The sequence below is a fragment of the Hippoglossus stenolepis genome, chromosome 3 (genome assembly GCF_022539355.2).
Source record: "Hippoglossus stenolepis isolate QCI-W04-F060 chromosome 3, HSTE1.2, whole genome shotgun sequence".
Classification (NCBI taxonomy): Eukaryota; Metazoa; Chordata; class Actinopteri; order Pleuronectiformes; family Pleuronectidae; genus Hippoglossus; species Hippoglossus stenolepis.
The window spans coordinates 7,392,438-7,403,614 of NC_061485.1; the positions used below are offsets into that span (position 1 = coordinate 7,392,438).

At 41.6% G+C, this 11,177-nt stretch overlaps 1 protein-coding gene across 3 annotated transcripts; it reads left to right on the top strand.

The window, feature by feature from the left end:
• Positions 1-751: 751 nt before the first annotated feature.
• LOC118102034 (SAM pointed domain-containing Ets transcription factor) lies at positions 752-11,177 on the top strand. Of its 3 annotated transcripts, none has more exons than XM_035148159.2 (6): positions 752-1,094; positions 7,092-7,538; positions 8,216-8,416; positions 8,557-8,604; positions 8,764-8,898; positions 9,466-11,177. In XM_035148159.2, exons 2-6 carry the CDS (start codon positions 7,094-7,096, stop codon positions 9,642-9,644), a joined length of 1,008 nt encoding a protein of 335 aa, XP_035004050.1. In that variant the 5' UTR covers positions 752-1,094; positions 7,092-7,093; the 3' UTR covers positions 9,645-11,177. The 3 variants fall into 3 exon arrangements, with proteins under 3 accessions (XP_035004050.1, XP_035004052.1, XP_035004051.1); XM_035148161.2 differs by having other exon boundaries at positions 8,216-8,413; XM_035148160.2 differs by lacking the exon at positions 752-1,094 and adding an exon at positions 6,338-6,777.

Consider the following 11,177-nt stretch of genomic DNA (forward strand, 5'->3'; position numbering starts at 1 on the left):
GGCAATACGTACTATTTACTTTAGATGAGGCTTTGTAAATATTGTGCCGAGGACTCACAATGTTACTAAACTATATCTAAACTAAATCATGTGAGGGAGGGTGAAGATTAAGTGAAAAGACATACATATACTTTAAATACTTTTCATAGCATTCATTAAAAAAATGTCAGTAATATCATCTAAAACAAAACATTCTGCATTATAAGACTGTTTAAGACACTTTAAGTCCATTTTGAAGATGATATAAAACCCCTTTTACTTGAGTATTTGAATACCTGTTACTTATAATGCAGTATGTTGCATTGTAGTATTGCTACTCTAAGACTTTCAATCTTAAAGCAATTCACATAAAAGCTGAAACATTATTTTAATTGTCTCTCTGGTCCATGTTGATCTTCAAAGACTTCGTCTCTTAAAGCATCAAATCCTCCTCTGTGAAAATATTTATTTCAGCCCAAGTAAATCTGAGGCTTCAGCGGTTTGGAGGTGAGTTAAAATCTTTTTAACAGCGAACGTCCTCTTTTTGTTATTATTCATACTCAAAGTTAAGTAAAAGTCCTGAACTCATTAGTTTCCTGATACTCTATCCCCAGAAGGAAGACAAGTCCCCATAATGTGACTGTGCAAACAGATTTAGGCCCTACAATGCACACACACACACACACACCCACACACAGTTGATGTGTGGGTGAGTAAACACAACTGGCCTATAAATATAAATTGCAGTCAATGTAGCTGGGATTCCTTTGCACTCTCTCGCCCAGTCAATTTCTCTGGCTCCCTCTCACTTTGTACACACCCCCAGCAGGTGCTATCTCTGGAAGTTAAAAGTTTGCAGTTGTGCTTTAGGCTGTGACTTTCAGGTTAATTGTTAAAAAGCCTGGGAGAGTCGTCTGGGCTGGGGGCTCTGTGACTGTCCTCAGAAGGGGAAGCAGATTTGAGGGGTGCCCTCCGCTCCTCCTGCTGCACCTCCGTCTTCGGGTAGCGCCCGGGACAAAGGCTCATCGCTCATCCTGAGCAGAACCAGAGCTGAACCACGTCCACCATCAACCAGTCAAGTCTTTGCCTCTGGTCATCAGAGCATCTTCGCCACGGTAAGAAGACGCATTCCTCACACAGAGTCTTGAATTTTTTATTTATTTTAATTAAAATGTTATCTCAGGGAGGAAATTTTAGTTTTGTGTGACACTGGGTGTGGTTTTCAATTAACTAAATCAAATGTTCTATTTTTCTATGTTCATAATATCAACATTATCTCATCTGTCAGAGAAAATAAAAAGCATCTTCTTTGTGCACGATTAACTATTTCTCCATATATTTTCTGTGCAATATTAACTATATTACACACACACAACTCACACACATTTAAATAACATAAACGATCAGATTTTAGTTTTTTGGTTAGAGGTCGGGTTAGGTTAGAAACTTTACTGTTCACAGTGTGAAGAAGAGACATCATCAAATAATCATGATCAAATATTGTATAATAAGTTAGAAGCGGTTATACATGTTTTTCTGCGTGGTTACAATAGACAATAAATCTTGATTTAATCTCATCAGGTGACGACCATGATTTGAAAACAAAAGCATATCTGGGAAAGTGAAGTTGTTTTATTGACAGATAATCATTCAGGGAGAGTTGAATAAAAACTGTCGTATCTTATTAATGCATCATTTTGTTTTGTTTTCCCTGTTTGTTTGAACATTAATCTTGTTTCTAGTGCACATACGATTACATATTAGCTTTCACTTAGCAAGATAAAACAGAATGTGGTGAGATAAAAAGCGCCTCAGAGGTTGTTGATGGTTTCGTGATAAAAAACACAATGATAGGGCGAAATAACCAAAATAGTTTTGTCACGAATATCCAGGTTCAGACAGGATATTTATTCATGATTTTCATTGAGGTTGGAAATTAAATACGGCAGCTACAACCAGGCATATATTTAAAACTTATTAACTGCTCTGTTATAACAAAAGGTGTGGATGCAATTTGTCAGTCGGAGCTATCCTGTAAAGTTAACCTACTCCTCGACATTATTTTACAAAGCCGGTTTGGGGGAGGATAATATTATATTTCACAAGCAGCTCTGACGTTCTAAGGGACGGCAGGGAAAATATTTTTGGCATGGAGGAAGAATAAATTAAATGTTTCATGCTACTTTAAAACAAAAGCCAAACCGTCCCAGAGTGATTCATATTTTCTCATCTTCCCTTTAGATCCTTCACATGTAGCTGCCTCTACGACTTATTTCCCAATGCAGAGATATAAATCCAGCTTTAGTCTGTCGCCATGTTTCCACTGAGAGTCTACATTTTTAATGAGTTATGATAAAATTAGCAGAAGGGAATAAAAATGAAGTCTCCATCCTAAGATTTCTATATCACTGTTAAACAAATCTTAGTCTTGTTTTTTGTTTTCCGATTATCAGTAGTTTAAATCCAGCAGCATCAGCACTTTGCCTTAGGCTCCAATAAAAGTTGCACGAAATCTATCATCTGCGTCATTCAAGATAAATATATGACACCACTGTCAAAATTTAATTGGACCAACAGCAGAATCCATTCCATTTTCATTTAGCTGACGCTTTTATCCAAAGTCACTTACAATAAGTGTATTCACCCATGAGGGTACAAACCCAGAACAACAAGAATCAAGAAAGTTAAATTTTCTTCAAGAAAGTGCTACTTTTTTTATTTTTATTAAAGGTATAGTAGGAAGAGATGTGTTTTTAGTTTGTGGCGGAAGATGTATAGACTTTCTGCTGTCCTGATCCAACATTTAGGAGCCAGGACAGCAAACAGTCGTGATTTCCGTGAGTGTTTAGCTCGAAGTGAGGCAGCAACAAGCCGATTGGCAGATGCAGAGCGGAGTGGACAGGCTGGGGTGTAAGGTTTGACCATGTCCTGGTCGTAGACTGTGACCCGATCTGTTCGCACCACGGTACGCAAGTTTTGAAACGGATGCAGGCAGCCACTGGTAACCAGTGAAGGGAGCAGAGGAGCGGAGTAGTGTGAGTGAATTTAGGTTAAAGACCAGTTGAGCTGCTGCATTCTGGATGAGCTGCAGAGGTCGGATGACACTAGCAGGTAGACCTGCCAGGAGGGAGTTACAATAGTCTAGGCGTGAGGTGACCAGAGCCTGGACCAGAACCTGCACTGCCTTCTGAGTGAGAAGGGGACATGTTCTCCTGATGTTGTGCAGCATGTATCTACATGAGCAGGTTGTTGCAGTAATGTTGGCAGTAAGGGAGAGATGACTGTGGAGTGTCACACTCAGTCAGGTCGTGGGTGGGAGAGCCTTTCCATGGAAGGAAAAGTAGTTCAGTCTTATCAAGGTTGATTTTCAGGTGGTGTGCAGACATCCACTGAGAGATGTCAGTCAGACAGGCAGAGATTCGTGCTGCCACCTGTGTTTCGGAATCCTGTGTAATGGTTCAGTGTTTCCTTGGTTACTGGCCTGAAGCCAGTGCACCTGACTACCAGCCCGACATCCCCCATTGGCAGTTAGTGTAACCTGTCAGGGGAAGAAAAACAAGAGATTCAAATTAAATAATAAACATACAGAATATAAATTAAGTTTGATTGATTGCGTTTAGGTGCTTCCGTGTAAAAAACAGTTTATTATTTATTTTATTGTTTTCTTCTTTTCTTTTCTCTTCTTTTTTTTTTTTTTTTTCATTTTATGTTTGTGAAGCAACTTGTAATTCTGGTTGTGAAAGGCGCTATAGAAATAAAGTGTCATTATTATTATTATTATTATTATTATTATTATTATTATTATTAGCAACAGTCTGTCAAGTATAGATCATGTAAATAGCAATAAAAGAGAACACAGAATCAACTTTGATTTAAAATTCATAAAATTAACAATAACAAAAACCTTAAAAAGTGAACACCTGCACTCGTCTGTGTCGTCATAAAATAAGATCTTTTCTCCAACCTGCAGGTTTTTCTGATCGTGACATTGAGCAATAAGCAGCTTGACACAACCACGAAACTCCGTTTATCTTTGGAAGTGTGACTTCTTAAGTTGCTCCAAGTTTCCCATGAGAAACAAAGGAGACCAAAAATCTCCCTTTATTGTTCACATAGTCACGCCTGGCTGTACACACTCCTTTAGCTCCACATGCAAACAAAACAAGACCTTTTTTTTTCTGACGAGCTGAGAACTCAAACTTAGTCTGGTCTGATGTTTTCTGGTCTTTTAAATCCTCCAGGTTAGAGAGAACACGTTTGGGTGTTTTACTCGTTAACTTTAATCTAAACACTCGGCTGACTTCTGTAGCAAAAATGATGAATGAGTTGGGGGGTTCATTTTAAGCTAAATTGGTAGAATTGTACTACAACTTGTCTGGAAGTGAAGATTTCGAGCTCTTTAACTTTTTTATCCCGATTTTTCCTGTGAAAAAAATAATAAAATTCATGAATAGCTCATGATCAAAGTTTTTAAAAATCTTCTTTACTGTTGGTTCTTCTTCTTTTTCGATCACTGACTACTCCGGCATACTTCAACCGATTTCAACCGTTCAAACATCAAAAGCTCAAAAACCTTTGCCTTTTTTTAGAAGTCGGATTTCGTTTTGCAGGAATTTCTGCTGGAAAACATTAAATGATGTAGTAACAATGGATTGAAAGAAGAAATCCAAGGCGATAACAGGAACCTCACCATCCTCATGTTAAATGAGACCAAGCATGTAGAAGAAATGTGGTTCCCAGCGTGGAGGCCTGAAGTCCTGAGTCCTTTCCCTCTCGGTGTCAAAGGCTGACTTTGCTGAGTAAATGGAGCAAGCTCTAATGCTCCTGAAATGAATATCAGCGTCTTGACCAAACTCATTTAGAGATCAGTCAGGATCTTAATCCTTCTCCTCGGGGGTGTGTGTTTGTGTCTTTTTCTTGTGCCCCCTCTTCCTTTTGGAAGAAGGTAATATGGCTAAATTTGCTTTGCTAATGGGCTTAGCGCAAGCTGTTACAGAGCAGAGTTAACACCCAGCGGCCTGGCTGGCATACCAGTGGCTTTTAATCTGACTTCTGATGGAGTGAGAGGGAGAGTGGCTGATAGTTTAAGAGACATTCAGGGATAAAAAGAAGACAGGGGGTGGAGGTCTTACAGTGGGGGGTTGAGGACTAAAGAGAAGACCTAGAAGGAGGGAGGGAAGATAACTTCATTTATCTTTGGCGAAGTCTGGAAAGTATATAAACTTTTCTCATCAGTTGTTAACAGCTTATAAAAAGTTGAAGAACAAGAAGAAGAACTTTATTTACGTAGTGCCGTTCTGGTGTTGTGCTTCACAAAGAGGAAAAATCAAAGTCACATCAAAGACAACAAGCAAAACAACACAACAGCATTCAAAACAAATGACGGTCAATGATACAGAGAGAGAGAGAGACGCGACAATAAACAAGAACAAAGAAGAAAGTTCTTCTTTAACCTTAGAGTAATGAAACGCCAAAGAATAGTAGAGTGGAACATAGAATGTGTAGAAATGGCGGTGATGCACGTTGACGTTGGTTGGTTGCCAACCGAGCGGAGAAGAAGAGGCAGGAAGGGAAAGAAGAAAGAAGCAGGGAAAAAGAAAATGCAATTGTTTGATCCTAGCCTTTATTGAACCAGGGTCGTCCCATTGAGATTAAAAAATCTCTTTTACAAGGACGACCTGGTCGCAGAGCAATAACAGTAATTAACAGACAAACACACGGATCAAACCCGGACTTTTACCAGAACTTTAAACTCATTCAACGTCCATAGAAGGAAGATTATCACTCCCATAGCTCCAGTTTAAAAGAAAAGATAATCTAATTAATGTGACCTAAAGGAAAAAGAAACGTGAAATGTGTAACCCTAACCCTAACCCCACAACACAACAAAATACAACCTAAACACTTTTTTATCATGTCACCTTTTGGATATGGAATAAGCCATTTGTCTCTTTTTGTCAATCTGCAGGCACTTTTTCCTCCTATAATAAAAGTTCACTGTCACTTAATTGAATTTTAAACTCTTGGCGTAGTTTAACATTTGTCACCTTTTTTACGAGACTCTTAATTTCTTTGCCTCTTGACAAATAAAGCTGTGACTCTCCTTGAACATGTGCACGGTGGGAGCACACTTCCTTTCCGGTGGCCTCCTCTACAACCACTGATAACCTGGTGTGTGTGACAGCCCTGCGCCTTCCCATATGCCAGCTGTGCCATATGCGAATTCACCCTGCGATTACAACAGCTGACGTCCATAAAACACACACTTATGATGGCAATTTCCTGCGAGGAAAAAAAAGCTGCCGCACCTTTGAGTTTAGTCTTCACCAAACAAAACCCTTTTTGTTGCACGCGTGGTTTTGGGCGCCCGCTCCCTCTCCTCTCCACATCATCTGACCTCCGTTTGATTAAAATCTCCAGCTGACAGTGGAGACGGAGGGCTGCAGAGACGGCACCTTGAAAGCCGGAGCGGCTTCTGGTCTCAATGCGAGTCACCTGCCCCCGAGACGTCGGCCATTCTGGGCCACTGACCCACAAATAAGAGACTCAGCCAAATCCAGTTGGCCCCATGCCTGTCAGCCCTGTGTGTGTTTTCACTCTCCTGAGGGTCGTTCTCCTGGTGTCTCCATTGGACTCGGGGTCTTTACAGAGCGACGACCATCAGCGCCTCACTTCTGCTCAGAGCACATTACCAGAAGGAAGTCTTGCTTGCAGCTGCTCTCATGGAGATTCTTACGAAGCTTAAACAAATGCTGGTTTAGCAGCTAAATAACCGTTAAGACAGGAGTGTTGGGGAAGGTATTTGTCTTTTTGTCTTAAATCCGCCGCTTGCAAATTTGCAACTGCTTGAATGCTGCAAACCTTTGTCAGGATTATCAGGATCATTATAGCCAGGATTATCCTTGATGAGATCATCAAAACATCTTAATACATCTTTAAAAGTGCCTCTATTACAGGCAGATTTGTCGTTTTTTTTCTAATCGCAAACTTTAGAATAATTTGACTCTTTTTTCTAACCAACATTTTGCAGCGCTGAGAGGAAACCTGTGCAGGTAACGGGTTAGAAAAGGTTTAATGTGGATTCTTCTGTTTCTTTTATCTTCATTTACCAGCCATGTCAAACTCAGTGGGAAGTTTACCAGATGGGACAGTGTACGGGCCCCGGATTGGGATGACGGAGGACTCCCTCGCCATTCTGGAGAGAAACAGGGGCTCCGGGGACCCCTGGGACCTGGGGGAGACCAAACCGAACGTGGAGGCCCTGGAGCGTGGCCTGCAGGGCCTCTATCCCTCGTGCTTCGACATGCTTCTCACCGAAGATGCAACGTGGCTGGTGAAGGTTTCAGAGGCCTCCCCGATGGCGCCCGCACCACTGACCCATCTGGAGCCACAGGAGGAACCGGAGCAGTGCCCCGTCATCGACAGCCAGGAACAGGGCCTCTCTCCCGGGCTGGAGGGCCAGGAGGAGGAGCGGTCTCTGGAGCAGGTGCAGAGCATGGTGGTGGGAGAAGTGCTGAAGGACATCGAAACGGCCTGCAAGCTGCTCAACATCACCCCAGGTACGTCAGGAGGCGCCTTCCACCACACCTGCTCCTGTTGCCTGTAATCCTCGAGCGGGGCGTTACAGTACAAACACACATAACTGACAAAAGACACAGATCTGTAAAGCAAACAAGGCATTTTTCATCCCAAAATCTTGTCAGTTATTTGCAGGTTAAAGAATATTTATTCAGAGATGCTTAAGCCACTGGTTCGCACTCCCAAAATCAACACGCGGTTGTGTGGAGCGTCCAGGAAAGGCGACAGATCTGTTGAATCATATCCTCGCTGACGCAGAGCCGTGTTTGTCTGCTCCAGGATCTGTGTAATCCTGACCTTTCGCTGGAGCTTTCTTGGGCTGTGACAGCGATGGTTCTTTTCCTGCCAGTCGACGTGTACACAGTGTTTAGGGCGAGGTCGCTCATGCAAAGCAAACAAGACGAAGCATTATGTATTGTAAGAGTTCTTGCTGTCATAAACCAAATGTGATCCCCAGTCATCTGCTCTGCTGATTAGAAACGAGGCGCCATAAAAACACCTTGTGTTTACAGTAGATTTATTACACGCCAAAGTACCTGAACATAACACACAAACTGGGAATTTGACCCGAATGTGATGATAATCTCAAAGCCCGGTCATTTACTGTCGTGGCAGCTGGTGGTTTTCTCGCCATACTCACGTCCCTTTGTTTTCTCAGACCCCATAGAGTGGCACACGGGGAATGTGCAGAAGTGGCTGCTGTGGACCGAACATCTGTACAGGCTGCCCCACGCGGGGAAGTCCTTCCAGGAGCTGACGGGAAAGGACCTCTGTGCCATGAGCGAGGAGGAGTTTCGCCAGCGTTCGCCGCAGTGTGGGGACACGCTGCACGCACACCTGGACATATGGAAGTCAGGTAGTGGGTGTGATATTTATCTTATCGTGGATTGCTGTGGATTGTGTGTGTATTAGTTTGTGTATTTGGGTGGCTGTATAGGAGGTATAAGCATCATTTAATCCTAATTTCTCAAAGTAATCATCTTTCTCTTTTATTTATAGCCGCCTGGATGAAAGAGAGATGTTCAGCTGGAGAAACCAAAACTACAGGTATGTTAGTTTCTCTTCTGCAATAAAACAGAGGTGCAGAGACATTTTGCACATATGCACAGTAGCACAAATCACACACTTGTCCCCCAGAGGATGCATCTTTTTCTCTGTGGGTCACCGCACAATGAGCCTCAACCACCACCTGCTGTTTTGTTGCAGGCGTCGAGGAGCTTTGGTCTGAGGCAGATTCGTCCTGTTCCGGTCAGCCCATTCATCTGTGGCAGTTCCTCAGGGAGCTGCTGCTCAAACCTCACAGCTACGGACGCTGCATCCGCTGGCTCAATAAAGAAAAAGGTTCCCTCATGTTTTTTTTGTTACACGCATATAAGACTTAGTGCTTCAGCTCACACTTCAACTCCTGAAGTGACTCAATTTTAACTTGAACTGCTTTTCACCGATTTCTCCAGTCCAGCAACTTCCAATGTGTTAATGATGCACAAATACTAAATACTAAATACAACATACAGCTTATTACATACAATATCAAAAGAGCACAGCTTATAACTGTCAAATTAATAAACAATAAATAGTGTTAAAATAATTGATCAGCTATTAATGAGTTTGATGTATTTAGGCACAAAAATGTATTCTGGCCCATCGGTACAATGAATTGAAATGAAGAATACGATTTCATAGCATATTTCTAGTTTGATAGCACAATAAAATCAATCAGTCTCCAAAAGCATTTTGTTAACGAAAGCGCCTTCTCGGCCTTTATGGTGTCAAACCACAATGAGACTGCTGGTTTACACAAAAGAAGAGAAATAAAAGAAATGCAAGTTATGAGTAAATATAAAATCTTTTATGTGTTTTCTGGCTTGTCGCCGTCACGAATAACGAATCTCTTGCGGTTCCCACCAGGTATTTTTAAGATCGAAGACTCGGCTCACGTTGCGCGGCTGTGGGGACTCAGGAAGAATCGACCGGCCATGAACTATGACAAGCTGAGCCGCTCCATACGTCAGTACTACAAGAAGGGCATCATCCGCAAGCCCGACGTGTCCCAGAGACTGGTGTACCAGTTTGTTCACCAGGTGTGAGGCCGCAGCAGAGTGGCAGCGGACGGCAACCTACGAAAATCCAAAGGACACACCATGTCCTGTCATGCACTTGAACACTTGAGGTGACAGGGAACACGAGCACTGACCAAACCCCAACGGTTCACACTTCCACTTGCAGCGCTGGACAACTGCTGCTGCTTATCTGTGCATGGGGCCGAGAGCAGGAGGCGAGACGAGGTGGATGCTGAGGCTTTTTCTCTTTTTTTCTCTTCCTGCTGCAGAATGAAACACCCGCTGATTAAAAAACCAGAGACAAACTTTAATGCACTGCTTTTTCATTTGCATGATCTGCCTGTTGATTCAATGTGATTCTCAGTTATCCTTCACTCAGCAAACAGTCAGAATTGATGGCTCCTGCGTACCAGCTTCAGGAAAAAACGCCCCATCGCTCGTTTGCTTTGTGTTTTTTTCATTTGACTCATCTTGACCATGTTTGAATTGGAGCCAGTTTCTCTGCCACAGTTGAACGTGTGGTTGGGATTGTTTTACTTTTATTCTGGGCGTGGTCCCGGTTGTTAAACAGTCAGCTCCCGTAACTCATCAACCACAGAACAGTCACACTTTCTGTTTCCTTATCTGATCTGAAGTGTGACATCTTTTGGAGGATGCTTAAAATAACTGTCATGACTGTTTTCATAATGCCACTTCACTTCCTTCTTCTTTTTCTGAGCCGTAACTTGCTGGAGAGGGATCTATTCCCTGAAAACTGTTTTACCGATGAGCCGTTATATCGTATGGTTTATTCTGCTGTGTACTGCATTTTACGTTATGTAACATTTATCATGGAGAATCCAACTGCTTTAAATAAAATATGTAGAAAAAAGAATGAATAATAAAACACATACAAACACACTAAACAGACCACGAAATTACAAATGAATCTATATTTGTTGTCGTGGATCCATGAACGACAATGTTAGCACAATACTGAAATATCAAAGTAATAATTTGATGGATTAAATGAATAAATAATACAAATATTCATATCTTCCTCAGCATGAGCAGTAATTCACTTTGGGGATTGTCCGACTTTTCTTCGTGGGCCTTTTAGTCAATATCTGTAAATCACATTATCCGCTGTACCTTGTGTTGTAGTGCTAATTAGCACTTTCTAATAAATGCTAACAGTCTAGGATTATAAACATGATAAATGTTATCTGCTTAACAAGAACCTGCTGGTGTTGTCATACTGATCATGTTGCCGATGTTAGGATTTAGCTCATAATCAGCTGCCGGCTCGGAGTCTTGTTATTTGAGTCCAGCAGGTTTTTTATTTTTACAAAGTCTATTTTCATTCACCAGTCCTTCCAGATAAATGTCATGACAAACATCTATCATGCCAAACAGGACCGAGTCGGTTGTTATCTTTGTAAGTTTTGTCTGGATGTTGTGGAATTAAATTGCTCATAGTGAAAAATGCTACTGTGCATAAAAGAAAAACCCTGAATGTTAAAATAATGGACAAAAACAAAAAATAAAAAGTATATTGAATATGTTTTTCTATTTTGAAAA

What these genes read in the sequence shown, in the direction of transcription:
- LOC118102034 (XM_035148159.2), top strand. Translation starts at nt 7,094, where the DNA reads ATGTCAAACTCAGTGGGAAGTTTACCAGATGGGACAGTGTACGGGCCC. An exon ending in GCTGCTCAACATCACCCCAG is followed by an intron (nt 7,539 to 8,215) that starts GTACGTCAGGAG and finishes TTGTTTTCTCAG; the next exon opens with ACCCCATAGAGTGGCACACG. An exon ending in GGACATATGGAAGTCAGGTA is followed by an intron (nt 8,417 to 8,556) that starts GTGGGTGTGATA and finishes TTTTATTTATAG; the next exon opens with CCGCCTGGATGAAAGAGAGA.